The 17,092-nt window shown below is 45.0% G+C and overlaps 1 protein-coding gene across 1 annotated transcript; it reads right to left on the bottom strand.

The window, feature by feature from the left end:
* Nucleotides 1-4,991: 4,991 nt before the first annotated feature.
* Nucleotides 4,992-5,684, bottom strand: LOC138993892 (DNA-directed RNA polymerases I and III subunit RPAC2). Its single transcript, XM_070393353.1, has one exon. The coding sequence runs from the start codon at nt 5,597-5,599 to the stop codon at nt 5,198-5,200; it is 402 nt and encodes a 133-aa protein (XP_070249454.1). The 5' UTR covers nt 5,600-5,684; the 3' UTR covers nt 4,992-5,197.
* Between the last annotated feature and the right edge of the window lie 11,408 nt (nt 5,685-17,092).

The following is a 17,092-nucleotide window of genomic DNA, read 5'->3' as shown; positions in this document are numbered from 1 at the left end:
GAGGCCTCGCAGCTCCGCTGATCCCAGCGCTGGGAGGCATATTACCCTTTTACTATATAGGATAGAGGCCTGGTGCATGGGTGGGGGACGGCTGGTTTGCCCTGAAGGGTGTCCTGGATCAGGGTGGGGGTCCCGCTTGGGTGCCTGGCCAGCCTGGGTGAGGGGATGATGGCTGTTTGCAGCTGGCCACACCCCCTTCAGGGTGGGGGTCCCCACTGGGGTGCCTGGCCAGCCTGGGTGAGGGGATGATGGCTGTTTGCAGCTGGTCACACCCCCTTCAGGGTGGGTGTCCCCACTGGGGTACCTAGCCAGTCTGGGGGAGGGGCTGAGGGCCGTTTTCAGGCTGGCCACACCCCCTTCAGGGTGGGGTCTCCCACTGGGGTGCCTGGCCAGCCTGGGTGAGGGACTGATGGCTGCTTGCAGGCTGGCCATAGCTCCTTCAGGGTGGAGGGGTCCTGCTGGAGTGCCTGGCCAGCCTGGGTGAGGGGCTGAGGGCCGTTTTCAGGCTGGCCACACCCCCTTCAGGGTGGGGTCTCCCACTGGGGTGCCTGGCCAGCCTGGGTGAGGGGCTGATGGCTGTTTGCAGGCTGGTCAAGCCCCCCAGGGGGGACCCTCACCCCATGGGGGTGTGGCCAGCCTGGGTGAGGGGCTGGTGGCCATTTTCAGGCTGGCCACGTCCCCCGGTGACCCAAGCTCTCAGCCTCTCCTTTTTTATTTTTATTTTTGTTAGCGCCTCCTTGAGCGGAGGCCATGGCCGGCTGGAAGCAGGTATCTGGGATTTATTTATCTTCTATAATTGAAACTTTGTAGCCCTGAGCGGAGCGCAGGTCTGGCCAGGGCAGGCGGGAAGCTTGGCTTCCTCCATCGCCGGGGGCAACCCAAGCCTCCTGCTTGCTCCAGCTCCATGACTGCTGCCATCTTAGTTGGGTTAATTTGCATACTCGCTCCTGATTGGTGGGTGGGCGTGGCTTGTGGGTGTAGTGGAGTGGCGGAGTGATGGTTAATTTGCATGTTTCTCTTTTATTAGTGTAGATATGCATAACCCATGGACAGACAATAGTGGGGGGAAGACCTGGGGAGTGGGTGGGAGCAGGGTGGAGGGAGTTGATGGAGGGAAAAAAGGGACATCTGTAATACTTTTAACAATAAATAATTTTAAAAAATGGCACATCAATGTATTTTAATTTCTATTTCTCTCATGAGAGAGTTTGAGCTCTTTTCTCTTTTCATATGTTTAAGATCTCTGACTTTCCTTTCTGAAATGTCCATTTGCTTCGCCTATTCAGTTCTTGGTTTATTTCTTTGTTTCATAGCTTTTTCTATAGTAGGAAAATTTGCCTTTTGTCTATATATGAGTTACATTTTTTTGATAGTTTTATTTTGTCTTTTGACTTTTTCATTCTCACGGAGGATATTTTATTTATAGAGAGAGTGGAGGGATGGAAGGGGGGAAGAGAGAGAGAAAAAGAGAGAGATGTGAGAGAAGACACATTAATTGGTTGCCTCCCGCATGTGCTTGGACCTGTGCCGGGTGTCCAACCTACAACCCATGTATGTGCCCTTGACCAAGAATTGAACCCGTTGCCGAAACCGGTTTGGCTCAGTGGATAGAGAGTTGGCCTGTGAACTGAAAGGTCCCAGGTTCGATTCCGGTCAAGGGCATGTACCTGGGTTGCAGGCACATCCCCAGTAGGAGATGTGCAGGAGGCAGCTGATTGATGTTTCTCTCTCATTGATGTTTTTAACTCTCTATCTCTCTCCCTTCCTCTCTGTAAAAAATCAATAAAAAATATATTTAAAAAAAAAAAAGAATTGAACCTGTGAACCTTGGTGTGCAGGCTGACACTCTAACCACTGAACACACTGGCCAGGGAGGGCTTGTCTTTTGACTCTTATGTGGTTTTTGCCATGTTGAAAATATTTATTTGTATTAATTGAATTGTCATTCTTTTAAAAACTGGGTTTTTATTATTTTTTTATTTTAATTAAATCTTTATTGTTCAGATTTTTACAATTGTTCCTCTTTTTCCCCCGCATAGCTCCCCTCCACCTGGTTCCCACCCACCCTCTGCTCTTACCCCGTCCCCCCCACTGTCCTCATCCATAGGTGTACGATTTTTTTCCAGTCTCTTCCTGCACCCCCCACACCCTTTTCGCCCCAAGAATTGTCATTCCACTCCCTTTCTATGCCCCTGATTCTCTTATATTCTCCAGTTTATTCTGTTCATCAGATTATTTATTCACTTGATTTTTAGATTCACTTGTTGATAGATATGTATTTGTTGTTCATAATTTGTATCTTTACCTTTTTCTTCTTCCTCTTCTTAAAGGATACCTTTCAGCATTTCATATAATACTGGCTTGGTGGTGATGAATCCTTTAGCTTTTTATCTGTGAAGCTCTTTATCTGACCTTCAATTCTGAATGATAGCTTTGCTGGGTAAAGTAATCTTGGTTGTAGGTTTTTGCTATTCATCACTTTGAATATTTCTTGCCACTCCCTTCTGTCCTGTATAGTTTCTATTGAGAAATCAGCTGACAGTCGTATGGGTATTCCCTTGTAGGTAACTACTTTTAAGATTCTCTCTTTGTCTTTTGCTCTTGGCATTTTAATGATGATGTGTCTTGGTGTGGTCCTCTTTGGATTCCTTTTGTTTGGGGTTCTCTTCAAATAGGTTTTCAATATCTTCTCTCTCTCTTCTTCTGGCACCCCCATAATTTGGATGTTGGTATGCATGAAGTTGTCCCAGAGGCTCCTTACACTATCTTCATATTTTTGGATATTTTTTTCTTTTTGTTTTTCCAGTTGGTGTTTTTTGCTTCTTTGTATTTCAAATCTTTCACTTGATTTTTGTGATCCTCTAGTCTGCTGTTGGAACTCTGTATAATATTCTTTATTTCAGTCAGTGTATGCTTAATTTCTAGTTTGTCCTTTTTCTTTAATTATTTTTTTATTTCTTTATTTTTTTAAATTGTTTTATTGCTTAAAGTATTACAAAGAGTATTACATATGTCTCCTTTTTTCCCCCGCCCTTGACAATCCCCTGGCCTCCCCTACCCCCCAGTGTCTTATGTCCATTGGTTATGCTTATATGCATGCATACAAGTCATTCGGTTGATCGCTTATGCCCCCATTCTGCCCCCGAACCCTCCCCAGCCTTCCCACTGTAGTTTGACAGTTTGTTCGAGGCAGCTCTGCCTCTGTAACTATTTTTGTTCATAAGTTTATAATGGTCTTTATTATCCATAAATGAGTGAGATCATGTGGTATTTTTCCTTCATTGACTGGCTTATTTCACTTAGCATAATGCTCTCCAGTTCCATCCATGCTGTTGCAAATGGTAAGAGTTCCTTCTTTTTTACAGCAGCATAGTATTCCATTGTGTAGATGTACCACAGTTTTCTAATCCATTCATCTACTGATGGGCACTTAGGCTGTTTCCAGATCTTAGCTATGGTGAATTGTGCTGCTGTGAACATAGGCGTGCATATATCCTTTCTGATTGGTGTTTCTGGTTTCTTGGGATATATTCCTAGAAGTGGGATCACAGGGTCAAATGGGAGTTCCATTTTTAGTTTTTTGAGGAAACTCCATACTGTCTTCCATAGTGGCTGCACCAGTCTGCATTCCCACCAGCAGTGCACGAGTGTTCCTTTTTCTCCACATCCTCTCCAACACTTGTCGTTTGTGGATTTGTTGATGATAGCCATTCTGACAGGTGTGAGATGGTACCTCATTGTTTTGATTTGCATCTCTCGGATGATTAGTGACTTTGAACATGTTTTCATATGTCTCTTGGCTTTCTGAATGTCCTCTTTTGAAAGGTGTCTCTTTAGGTCCTTTGCCCATTTTTGATTGGATTGCTTATCTTCCTTTTGTTAAGTTGTATGAATTCCCTATAAATGTTGGAGATTAAACCCTTAGCGGTGATAACATTGGCAAATATGTCCTCCCATGCAGTGGGCTTTCTTGTTGTTTTGTTGATGGTTTCTTTTGCTGTGCAGAAGCTTTTTATTTTGATGTAGTCCCATTTGTTTATTTTCTCTTTAGTTTCCAATGCCCTAGGAGCTGTATCGGTGAAGAAATTGCTTCAGCATATGTCTGACATTTTGTTGCCTTTGGATTCTTCTAGTATTTTTATGGTTTCCCGTCATATATTTAAGTCCTTTATCCATTTTGAGTTTATTTTTGTGTATGGTGTAAGTTGGTGGTCTAGTTTCATTTTCTTGCATGTATCTGTCCAATTTTCCCAACACCATTTATTGAAGAGACTATCTTGACTCCATTGTATGTTCTTGCCTCCTTTGTCAAATATTAATTGAGTATATTGGTTCGGGTTGATTTCTGGGCTCTCTATTCTATTCCATTGATCTATATGTCCGTTCTTGTGCCAGTACCAGGCAGTTTTGAGAACAGTAGCTTTGTAATACAGCTTGATATCTGGTATTGAGATCCCACCTACTTTGTTCTTTCTCAGGATCGCTGCAGCTATTCGGGGTCTTTTTTTATTCCAGATGAATTTTTGGAGAGTTCATTTTAGGTCTGTGAAATATGCCGTTGGTATTTTAATGGGAAGTGCGTTGAATTTATAGATTGCTTTGGGTAGTATGGACATTTTAATGATGTTGATTCTACCAATCCAAGAACATGGTATGTTCTTCCATCTGTTTATGTCTTCCTCTATCTCTTTTCTCAACGTCCTGTAGTTTTCTGAGTAGAGGTCTTTTACCTCTTTAGTTACGTTTATTCCTAGGTATCTTAATTTTTTTGTTGCGATGGTAAATGGGATTGTTTTTTTAGTCTCTCTTTCTGTAAGTTCACTATTGGTGTATAGAAATGCCATAGATTTCTTGGCGTTAATTTTGTATCCTGCTACATTGCCAAATTAATTTATTAAGTCTAATAGTTTTTTGATGGAGTCTTTAGGGTTTTTTATGTACAATATCATGTCATTTGCAAATAAGGACAGTTTTACTTCTTTTCCAATTTTTTTTTTTTTTTTTTAGTTTAAAGAGGGAATTTATTAGAATACAAAGGTTCTTGCAGGGATTCCCACAGCTGTAATGAGTTAATAGCTAGAATCACACCTTTCTGAAGAGCAGATCATGTTGTAATCATAAACTTCTATTTCTGGGTTTTGCAAGATCACGAAGAAAATATCCCAGAGGATGTTCCTCCCTCTATAGTGCACAGGGACTAGAATGTGGATTCATTTCTGCTTGCTTTTTGGTCCTTATATTCCTTTATGCTGGCCTCGAACTTGTCAAGCACATGTTGGCAGACATTCATGAGCTCATTCAGGCCTCTCTGAAATGGCTCAACAGCTGGAAGAGCACCTCGAGTCTGAATTCGTAAATTAATTTTACTCTCTGAAGGATGGGTTGTAGTGTAACCACAAAATTCCACTTCCGGGTTCTTCATGATCATGTAACGAAGAGAATTTCCTAGGGTATGGTCCTCCTCGTGCAAAACAAATGTCACACAGTGTCTATCTGTTCCAGCTGCCTGGACCATTTCCAGAGCTGTCTTCCTCTCGCCTTCAGCCATTGAGGTCTTCAATCCAGACATTTTTCTCTCCAGCTCTTGGTCCTCTTCCATCGCGGGGACGGCTTCCGGGGTGTTCAGGTGCAGCTGGCGGTCGGGACGCTCTGCCCCATATCGCGAAGCGTGCGAGAGAAGCAGGAAGGAAGGCTCTTTTCCAATTTTGATGCATTTTATTTCTTCTTGTCTAATCGCAATGGCTAATACTTCTAGTACTATGTCGAACAAGAGTGGTGAGAGAGGGCATCCCTGTCTTGTTCCTGTTCTTAGGGGAAAGGGTGTTAGTTTTTGTCCATTGAGTATGATGTTGGCTGTGGGTTTGTCATATATGGCTTTTATTATGTTGAAGTATGATCCTTCTATTCCCACTTTGCTGAGAGTTTTTATCAAAAATGGGTGTTGAATTTTGTCAAACACTTTTTCTGCATCAATTGATATGACTATGTGGTTTTTTTCTTTGAATTTGTTTATGTGATGTATCACGTTTATTGATTTGCGGATATTGTACCATCCTTGCATCCCTGGGATAAATCCTACTTGGTCATGGTGTATGATCTTTCTGATGTACTGCTGGATCTGATTTGCTAAGATTAGTTGAGGACTTTGGCATCTATGTTCATGAGGGATATTGGCCAGTAATTCTCTTTCATTGTGTTGTCTTTACCTGGTTTTGGTATTAGGGTGATGCTGGCTTCATAGAATGAGCTTGGAAGTGTTCCTTCCTCTTGAATTTTTTGTAGTAGTCTGAGGAGGATGTTTGGTAAAACTCCCCTGTGAAGCCGTCCTGTCCTGGGCTTTTGTTTGCTGGAAGCTTTTTGATGACTGCTTCAATTTCCTCCATAGTTATTGGCCTGATGAGATTTTTAGATTCTTCCTGATTGAGTTTTGGAATGTTGTATTTTTCTAGGAATATGTCCATTTCCTCCAGGTTGTCTAGTTTGTTGGAGTGGAGTTGTCCATAGTATTTTTTAACAATCATTTGTATTTATGTGGGGTCTGTTGTTATTTCGCCTCTATCATTTCTGATTTTGTTTATTTGGGTCCTCTCTCTTTGCTTCTTGGTGAGCCTGGCTAGAGGTTCATCAATCTTGTTTATCCTTTTAAAGAACCAGCTCTTGGTTTCATTGATTTTCTGTATTGTTTTTTTGGTCTCTATGTCATTTATTTCTGCTCTAATCTTTATTATCTCCTTCCTTCTGCTCACTCTGGGCTTTTCTTGTTGCTCTCTTTCTAATTCTTTGAGATGTAGATTTAGATGTTTTACTTTCATTTCTTCTTGTTTGTTGAGACAGGCCTGTAGAGCTATAAACTTCCCTCTCAGGACTGCTTTCATTGTGTCCCAGAGGTTTTGGATTGTTGTGTTTTCATTGTCATTAGTTTCCAGGATGTTTTTAATTTCTTCTTTAATCTCATTGGTAACCCAATCAATATTTAATAACATGCTATTCAGCTTCCAAGTGTTTGAGTATTTTGGGTTGTTTTTCTTGTAGTTTATTTCTAATATTATGCCATTGCGGTCTGAGAAGATGCTTGGTATGATTTCATCTTCTTGAATTTGGGGAGACTTTGTGACCCAATATGTGGTCTATTTTTGAAAATGTCCCATGAGCACTTGAGAAGGACGTATATTTTGTGGCTTTGGGGTGAAATGTTGTGAAGATGTCAATTAAGTCCATCTGATCTAGTGAGTCATTTAGGATTGCTGTTTCTTTGCTGATTTTTTGTCTAGAGGATTTATCCAGTGATGTCAGTGGTGTATTAAAGTCCCCTACTATGATTGTATTGTTGTCGATCTCTCCCTTGATATCTTCCAGGAGTTTTTTATGTATTTGGGTGCTCCTGCATTGGGTGCATATATGTTTATCAGGGTTATATCTTCTTGTTGTATTGATCCCTTTAGTATTATGAAGTGGCCTCCCTTATCTCTTGTTATGGCCTTCACTTTGAGGTCTATTTTGTCCGATAGAAGTATTGCTACCCCAGCTTTTTTTTCATTTCCATTTGCCTGAAGGATATTATTCCATCCCTTCACTTTCAGTCTGTGTGAGTCCCTTCTTCTGAGGTGGGTCTCTTGTAGACAGCAAATATATGGGTCATGTTTTTTTATCCATTCAGCCACTCGATATCTTTTGATTGGAGCATTTAGTCCATTTACGTTTAAAGTTATTATTGAAAGGTACTTGTTTGTAGCCATTTCTATTTTTTGTGGCGGTTTTCTTTCTGAGCTTTTTATTTCTTCTTTTTACACCAGTCCCTTTAGCATTTCTTGCATTGCTAGCTTGGTGGTGATAAACACCCTTAGCCTTTTTTTCGTCTGTGAAGCTTCTTATTTCCCCTTCAATTTTGAATGATAGCCTTGCTGGATAGAGTATTCTTGGATTCAGTCCTTTGCTTTGCATCACTTTGTAAATTTCCGTCCATTCTTTTCTGGCCTGATGTGTTTCTGTTGAGAAATCATTTGATAATCTAATGGGAGATTCCCTTGTATATAACTTTCCATCTCTCTCTCTTGCAGCCTTTAAGATTCTCTCTTTGTCCCGAACATTTGCCATGGTATTTATGATGTGTCTTGGTGGGTGTGGGTCTTTTCGGGTTCACCTTGTTTGGGACTCTCTGTGCTTGTGTGACTTTTTTCTTCCCCACCTCAGGGAAGTTTTCTGATATTATTTCTTCAAGTAGGTTTTCTAACCCTTGTTCCTCTTTCTGTTGTTCTGGCACCCCTATTATTCGTATGTTGTTTCGTTTCATGTTGTCCCATAGCTCCCTTAGGCTCTCCTCCTGTCTTTTAATTTTTTTCTCCAATTGCAGTTCAGTTTGGGTGTGTTTTGTTTCCCTGTCTTCTGATTCGCTAATTCGGTCCTCTGCTTCTCCTAGTCTACTGTTGAAACTTTCAATGGTGTTTTTTATTGCAGCTATATCACTCTTCATTTCTTCTTGGTCCTTACATAATTTATTGATTTTTTTCATCTGTTTCTTCTTGCTTCTTGCATAAGTTGTTGATTTTTTCCTCCATCCAGTTTATGCGTTCTAGGACCCTTAATCTGAATTCTTTTTCTGTCATGCTGCATGCCTCGGTTTCACTTAGCTGCTTTTCTGGCTAGTGTTCCTTTTCTTTCCTTTGGGGGTTTCTTTGTCTACCCATGTTTGATCTCACCAACATATCTAGATGTTGAGTCGTTCAGGGGCTGCTCCTTGGGTGGCAGTGGCTCCTCAGGCTGCTTTTCTGGCTAGTGTTCCTTTTCTTTCCTTTGGGGGTTTCTTTGTCTACCCATGTTTGATCTCACCAACATATCTAGATGTTGAGTCATTCAGGGGCTGCTCCTTGGGTGGCAGTGGCTCCTCTGGAAGTTGTTGTAGCAGCTGCTCCTCAGTTGGCAGGAGCTCCTGTGGTGGGTGCTGTTCACAGCTGTGGTGGCTCCTCTGGCTGGTGAGGGGAGGCTTCACACACAGCTGCTGTTCCTCAGACAGAGGGTGTGCTGATCACGAGGCTGCTGTTCCACGTATGGGGTGGTCTACACACGCAGCTGCTACTCCTTGAACTGGGGCGGACTGCTCACGTGGCTGCTGATCTTTGAATGGGGGCTGGCTGCACGCTGCTTTTGTTCCTCTGATGTGGTGGGCTGCTTGTGGGGCTGCTTCTCCTAGGGCCAGCTGCTGCTCGTTGGACAGGTGCAGGCTGTTGTGGCTCTGCTCCTCAGACCGGTGCATGCTGCGTAGAGCTGTCACTCCTTGGATGTGGGTGGTCTGCCTGTGTGGTTGCTGCTCCTCAGACTGGGGTGGGCTGCCGCTGCTCCTTTAATGGGTCTGGGCCGCTCGCAGAACTGCTGCTCCTTGGATGGTGGCGGGCTGCTCACACAGCTGCTGTTCCTCGGATTGGGCAGGCTGCTCGTGCAGCTGCTGCTGCTTGGGTGAGGGCAAGATGCTTGTGCAGCTGCTGCTCCTCGGACTAGTGCAGGGTGTGGGCTGTGTGCAGCTGCTGCTCCTCAGATGGGGGCTGTTATGCCCAGATTTCAGGATTCCCAAGAAACCACATCAGGGAGCCAGCCAGTCCGATGCAAAAGCATAAGAGTCTTTATTCGAGCTAGCTCGGCTCCCCCACCTTGCCGACGCAGCGACAGGAAGCAGAGAGAGAGAGAGATAACTCTGTGTGGAGACGGGTTATATAGGGGGAGTTGGAGGAAGGGGAGGAGAAAGGACTCTGCTCTGCTGATTGGCCAGGCACAAGTCTGTGTCTTGTTCCTGGGTGTGGCTAGCAGAGGCTTAGACTTCCGGGAAGAAGCTCCTTGCCAAGCACGTGGCCAAGGTAAGATGGAGCACTTACCCTGGGGCAAGGTGGAGGGCCTAGCCCTCGCCCTTTCATTCCCCCCTTTGTCTTGGAACTTCCGGCTCAATCATGAGACGGACTGCTTTTCTATTCCACCATTGCTAGAGGCCCGTACTGGGCATATCTTAACAAATGGTCTGGTGGAAGGGAAAGAAACCATTTTAGCTTTAACAACTTCTATTGAAATAGGATTTTTCTTCTTAAAATTCCTCCATGGCTATCAAAAAGCCAAATCAAGATTAATTTATCTACTGTCCTGATGTTTGCATAAACACAACAAGAATGGTAACTGACTACCTTTGCTGGAATCTCATGGTTGAATCTTAATGTGCCCCGTAGGGCCAGGAAGCCGCGCCACCCAGCTGCCATCAGGCCCGCCTGCAATATCTGCTGAGTTAGGTGAATCCCTCACCTGTAGCAACTCCACCTGAGCCCATGCTCTAGGCTTTAAGCCCATCTCAGTAGCCCTCCTACTTGTTGCGGCCCAGAGTGTGTGGGGGTTCCGCAGGAACACAGAGGCATCCCTACTGCTCCCCTTCTACTCTTACCAACCGTCAATAATGGTAGGGCATGGGCCTGATGCTCCAGCGCCAGCCATCTTCAGGGCTTCCAAGCAGGATACCAGGCTTTCTTCATGGCATTCTTACTGGCTTCAAGTCTTTAGAGCTCAGACAGGGCTCTTTAAAACATGATACTCCAGTCAAAGTTTTCCATTAATAAAACCACTATTAGGAACCAGTCTTATTGAATCTATGCAAAGAAATGTATTGCCATGACTTATTTAGCATTGCCAATATTTCAGAGGAATTATGTAAGGAGAAAAACATACTGATCTGCTCTAAGATTTTCTGATGTTTCCTTGCCAATTCCTTTTCATGGAGTTATAACAAAACAGTAACTGTTGGCATTAAACTTTCTTTCTATGCATAACCATGCCTTAGACCTTCTATTCCAAACAGGCCTTTCCCAGCTTTCTACAGTTGAGGTTTGTACTACCCCTGACATGGGCATGGTTACGCAGGCCTGCAAGACAATATACAGGCTGCCAACCATCAACTGTCTCTCAACAGAGACCAAAACCTGATGGGCACCCTTCCCTGCCCAGTTGGGCACCTGCCCTCTTGGCAGCCAGACACCCTCTACTCTTGGGGTTCACCCCACACAGTCCCCTTCCAGGACAGTCAACATACATTCAAACCTGCAAGAGAATCAAAGGTCAATATAACATATCAATACAATGAAACATAATATTGGCATCATGGCCGCTTCAGGCAGCCAAATCCTACTAAAGTCTATTCTTGACCTTCCTATAAATTGTCCTTGTCTCTTTGGAGCCATGTCCATGAAGATGCAGGCATCATCTAAGTCTATTACACAGTATTGTGGGGGCTCCCGGCAGCAGGAGTGATCGAGAGCAATGTTACCAGCATCAGGCAGGTCGAGCATGCCGTAGCTTGAGCTTGAGCGGGTGGAGTTGATCTCGATTGACGCTCCATTTGGTGACGAAGTCTTCCTGGATTGCCGGGAGCCGGTCCATCCTTGCTGCTTGACACAGTCGCTGCAGGCCCTGGACCTGCTGGGATTGGACCCCAGCACCGGATCACAGATGGGTCCGCTGACCAGACGTGAGTGTGATGGACCCAGGTCGCTACGCCGTCTACCTTGAGAGCGGTGGGGGTCGTCAGCACCAGTGTAGGGACCCTTCCAACGTGGTTCGAGGGTCTCCTGGCGGTGCCTTCTGTCATAGACCCAATCTCCTGGTCTGTGCTGATGAGGAGTTGGGGTTGGGCTGGTCTCGTACAGATTCTAGGGCCCGTTGCCTTCCTTTCACAGGCAGGGGGAGGGCCCATGAAATCTCTGCCCTGAGGAACTGTGAGCCCCACCCTTAAATGTCCCAATCAGACTAGAAAATCCACAAATACCTTTTAAATCTACCCCAGAATTTCAAAATCCCAACCCAGCACAGAATATCACATAGCAAATCAAAGTTCTCAGCAAACAAACAGACAGAGATGTTTACTAGTTAGGCAGGCCGATTCCACCTCTGACAGAGAGCAAGCGCCCTTAGGGAAAGATCCCAGCGGCCGCTCAGGGTACTTTGCTATCGGTCAGAGCACTCAGCCTCAAAGAAATCAAGCCTGTGGTTGTTTTTTTGTTTTTTTTTTTGTTTTTTTTTTTTTTAGACACAAACAGAAATTTCACTAGCTAAACAATTTTCAATAAAGACAGATAACATTTCCCATTAAAAACTTTGAATCACCACAGGAGAAAACAAAACAAAACAGGAATAAACAAAAACACTTTTACACAGGCGCATGCCACATTTACAGCACAAAATACCAACAGATAACCTAGTTTGATTAACATATTATCTAGAGCCCGTGGGTAACCTGGGTTAAACTTAGGCATGTTATCTAAATTACAGTCCTGGGTCTCCAGAACACTGAGTTGATAAGTCAACTGGAGCCCTCTGATCCTGGGACAGCTATGCTGTCCCTCCCAGGCAAAGGAAAAATGTGCCCTCTAAGCCCAGTATGAAATTGGATTACTGCTATCAGTCCCTTTTAAGACTTTGACATAAGCTATTTAACTTTTGTTGAGGGAGGGAACATATAACCTTTAATTGCCCTTAGTTTAAGGAAAGCAAGGTTTTCTAGATTTAAGAGATTAGATTAAATAAATCCGTGAGGCAAGCACACTTCCTGCCCCATAAAACTCCACCTTAAAGCTCCACCCTTGTCTAAATCAGAGGGAGGGGCCTTTGCTGTTTCAAGATGGCAGCCCCCAGGGGAGCAGCAAGTCATGTGGCTGACATGGCGGCTGCTAAGTCATGCAGCCCAAAATGGTGGCTGTCTACACTTTTTTTTTGCAAATCAGGATCAATAAGCAAAGGCATTTAGTTACCAGAATTACACAAATTTTCCCAATTCAATCCGAACCTTAAACTTTTAGCTGGCAAGTCAAAATATTCAGCATTTCTCAATCAGTCTAGAATCTAGCTAGCATCCGTTTTTTTCTTTGGGTAAATGATCAGTCTTGGGCTCCATCCTGCACATCTGCAAAGAGACTCTAGCTCAAAACTCTATCCAAAATCGGACAGTGCGCGCATTAGTTTTAAGCCAGCTTTTCTCTCTACACATGCACAGAAATCCCAGACGCATTTACTTGGGGAGGGGGTGACCTGTTTTCACAGATCCTCACTCAGATGCCCACCTGACTGAAGTCGTGGAGCCACACAAAGGAGGGGAGAGGGCAGGCCCCCTCCCTCCACACTCACACACTTTCACCAGACATTCACTCAGAGTTTAAACAATAACAACTTCCCAACTCCTGAGGGAGCTCTACAGCCTCCCCCAATCTCCTTGAAATGATCAATCACAATACCCAAAGGAGCAGTCTGAGTCCGTCCCATAACATCCGTCCAGTAAGTCCACAGAAAACAGAAAAACACAGACACAGACAGAGGGCCCCAAAGAACAGCCTTCCAACTCCATGGAAGCAACTAGACGATGGCCTTACGCCAAACCGGCGGGAGCGACCCGCCTCGTCTCAGATTCTCAGATTGAGGGGGTTCCTACAGACCTTCCGACTCCGCAGAAGCAAAACTACACCCCTCCAGATGGAGGGTCGAGGCGTCCCCCGACTCCTCCCGCCCTTGATCCCCCTGTGCGTCCACTTAGATCATTGCGGGCGATTACAGATTTCAGAAGTGAGCTCACACAGAACAGATACAGAACAAGTCCCTGAACAGAGGCAGTAGAAAACTGCCTAGGAATGCTTCTCTTCTACCTTTTTTAAAAGATAGGCCAGATTCGAACCCTTAGCCAGTCCGAGTGTTGATGGTGAGTACCATCTAGAAGCCATTCCTCCAGATACAGGAAAAGTCCCTTAGAGATAACATATATCACACAGAACAGAATACACAACACACAGACACTTACCGCGGCCAGTCAGACTCTACAGATTGGGGGGGGGGGTCCCTCAATGGTTTTGGGGATCCCAGACGAGCCCCCAAATGTTATGCCCAGATTTCAGGATCCCCAAGAAACCACATCAGGGAGCCAGCCAGTCCGATGCAAAAGCATAAGAGTCTTTATTCGAGCTAGCTCGGCTCCCCCACCTTGCCGACGCAGCGACAGGAAGCAGAGAGAGAGATAACTCTGTGTGGAGACGGGTTATATAGGGGGAGTTGGAGGAAGGGGAGGAGAAAGGACTCTGCTCTGCCGATTGGCCAGGCACAAGTCTGTGTCTTGTTCCTGGGTGTGGCTAGCAGAGGCTTAGACTTCCGGGAAGAAGCTCCTTGCCAAGCACGTGGCCAAGGTAAGATGGAGCACTTACCCTGGGGCAAGGTGGAGGGCGTAGCCCTTACCCTGGGGCAAGGTGGAGGGCCTAGCCCTTACCCTGGGGCAAGGTGGAGGGCCTAGCCCTCGCCCTTTCAGGGGCGGGCTCGCAGGGCTGCCTCTCCTCAGACGTAGGAAGACTGCTCGTGTGGCTGCTGCTCCTCAGACAGGTCGTACTGCTTGCGTGGTTGCTGCTCTTCGGACGGGGAAGCGGGCTGCTCACAAAGCTGCTGCTCCTTGGACAGGGGCGGGCCACATGAGGCTGCTGCTCTTAGGCTCAAGGCAGGCTGCTCATAGGGCTGATGCTCCCTGGACAAGAGCATGCTGCTCACATGTCTGTTGCTCACGTGGTTGAAAAAATAATGTGAACAGAAGTAGCAAATAAAGGAACAAACAAAAAAAAAGGAGAAAAAAAAAGAAGAAAGAAAAAAAAGCAACAGACAAACAAAAAAAGGGAAAACAAAGAAAAAAGCAAAAAAAAAAAGCTAACAAAATAATAAAAATATAATTGAAAAATTGAAATGTCATTCCTTTGGCTGGCTTAAGATCCCAGTTTCCTGGAATGTCTGTGATGCTGCTGTTGTTGTTGCTGGGACTGAAAGGCCCTCTATAGGCCACACCCTGTTAACTCCCAGGTGTTAATTCGATTATTTTAATCCTTCATCTCATTCAGGGTGGAATCTGGGTGTGGCTGTATTCCTTGGCTGGGGCCTGGCGGGAGGAAATTATAGCCTCAGGAGAAAAAACGGTTGCCCAAGTCCTGGACTCAGGGGTGACTCAGCACTCAATTTGCTGCCACCTCTCCTGGCCCTTCTTCTCTCCCCAGCCTCTCCCCAGATTCCACTCATCCGCACCTTCTCCCGCTCTTCAGCATGGGTGAGTGTCTGTATCTGAAATGTCCTATGAACAGGGTTCAGTGAAAACAAACAAACAAACGCCGGCCGCAGAAACGGGGAAGACTGAGTCTCTATGAGCTCCTCTTACCTGCACTGCATGGTCTGGTCAGTGCTTCATGCTGCCCCTTTTAGGCTCACTCCTCCGTAATTAGAGAACCCAGATCTCAAATCCCCCAGTGCCAACAGTCCCTCGGATCTCCTTTCCCCCAGTCAGGGGCTGTGCCTGTCCCAAGAGACATGGCTGTGTGCCATGCGGTCTCCCTCTGACCCTCTGGGCTCAGAGGTCTGGCAAACTTTCCTGCCCAGATCCCTGGTTTTTACCTTTCCAGGGGAACTCTGCCCTTCCTGGCAGCAAACTGTCTCACCAGCTGAGTATACTTCGTTATTTCGGGGTGGGTGTTATTAGTTTCAGCTGCTCACTCCTTTGCTCCGGGACAAGACCTGGGACGCCTCTGCCTATTCTGCCGCCATCTTGTCGAGTTGTTGGTCCTTTTTCATATCCTCGAGGGTCTCACTAGATTTATTGAGGGTCTCACTAAATTTATCGGCAGTTTCTATAAAATTCTTGAAAAACCTTATAACCGTGGTTTTGAACTCTATATCCAGTAGTTCGCTTAAAAACTGGGTTTTGAGTAATATTTTTAAAAAGCCTTCACCATTTTGAGATTGTTAGAAGGTGCTAACATTTTTTTCTGGTATTTTTATGATGCCATACTTTTATAATATTAATTCCTTTATGGCTTTAGTTTTTACATTTAAATCTTCCATCCATTTGGAACTCACCCTAGTACAAAGCAAGAGGTATAGATCTGACTTTACTGTTTTGTCTGTCATTTATTAAGCAATCTATCATTTCTTGCTTTGAAATGCCACCTTTGTTATAATCCTAAATTCCTATATGTATTTGGATATATATATATATTTTAAAAAATATATATTTTTATTGATTTCAGAGAGGAAAGGAGAGAGAGAGAATCATTGATCAGCTGCCTCCACATCCCCCATTGGTGATGGAGCCCACAACCTGGGCATGTGCCCTGACCGGGAATTGAACTGGTGACCTCCTGGTTCCTGGGTCAACACTCAACCCCTGAGTTATACCCAGCTGGGCTGCATGTATATCTTGACCTTGTGTTCTATTCCATTGATCTGCCTGTGTGTACTCACTTATTGTGGCTTTATGATATATTCCAGTATCTGGTAGGAACAGTAGGTTATTAAGGTGGGTTTCGGCATTACCTTGGAAAAAAAAAGAATTGATAGGAGCCAGAATGTGTCACAGTTCAGAACAGGGCCTGTCAGATTAACCCTCTGGGGTTTTGGGTTGATAGTCGTGGAAATGGGGTAGCATTTGCCGTCACAAGCTTTCTAACACTCTCACAAGAGAATGTTGGCTGAATACAGGGTAGGGCAAAAGTAGGTTTACACTTGTGAGTCCATACAAATTACTGGAAATCTACTTTTGCCCCATCCTGTATTAGGATACTTAATAAATTATTCAAGCAGTTAATAACTGAAAGGGCAAGGGCTACACCCTCCATCTTGCCTCAGGGTAAGGGCTACGTCCCTTCTCCCCTTACTCCAACCCCCCCCCCCCCCCGCCCCATAAAGCCCGTCTCTACTCGGGGGTTCACTCTCTCGGCCACTTGGCTTGCCATCGTGTCGGCGAGTCTGGTGGACGGGGAGCTCAAGCTAGCTTGAAATACAGAATCTTATGCTTTTGCATCGGACTGGCTGGCTCCCTGATGTTGGTTTCTTGGGGATCTTGAAATCTGGGCATAACATTTGGGGGCTCGCCCGGGGTTCCCAAGACCATCCAGGGACCCCCCAGTTCGAAGAGTCTGCTTGGCCGCGGTAAGTGTCTGTGTGTTGTGTATTCTGTTCTGTGTGATATCTCTAAGGGACTTGTCCTGTATCTGGAGGAATGGCTTCTAGATGGTACTCACCATCAAAACTCGGACTGGCTAAGGGTTCGAATCTGGCCTATCTG

Source organism: Myotis yumanensis, unplaced genomic scaffold (assembly GCF_028538775.1).
Source record: "Myotis yumanensis isolate MYYU_CA2020_CCGP unplaced genomic scaffold, mMyoYum1.0.hap1 SCAF_16, whole genome shotgun sequence".
Classification (NCBI taxonomy): domain Eukaryota; kingdom Metazoa; phylum Chordata; class Mammalia; order Chiroptera; family Vespertilionidae; genus Myotis; species Myotis yumanensis.
This window is presented reverse-complemented; position numbering and strand designations above follow the sequence as displayed.

Coding starts and splice junctions, on each gene's coding strand:
- LOC138993892 (XM_070393353.1), bottom strand. CDS start 5,599: ATGGAAGAGGACCAAGAGCTGGAGAGAAAAATGTCTGGATTGAAGACC.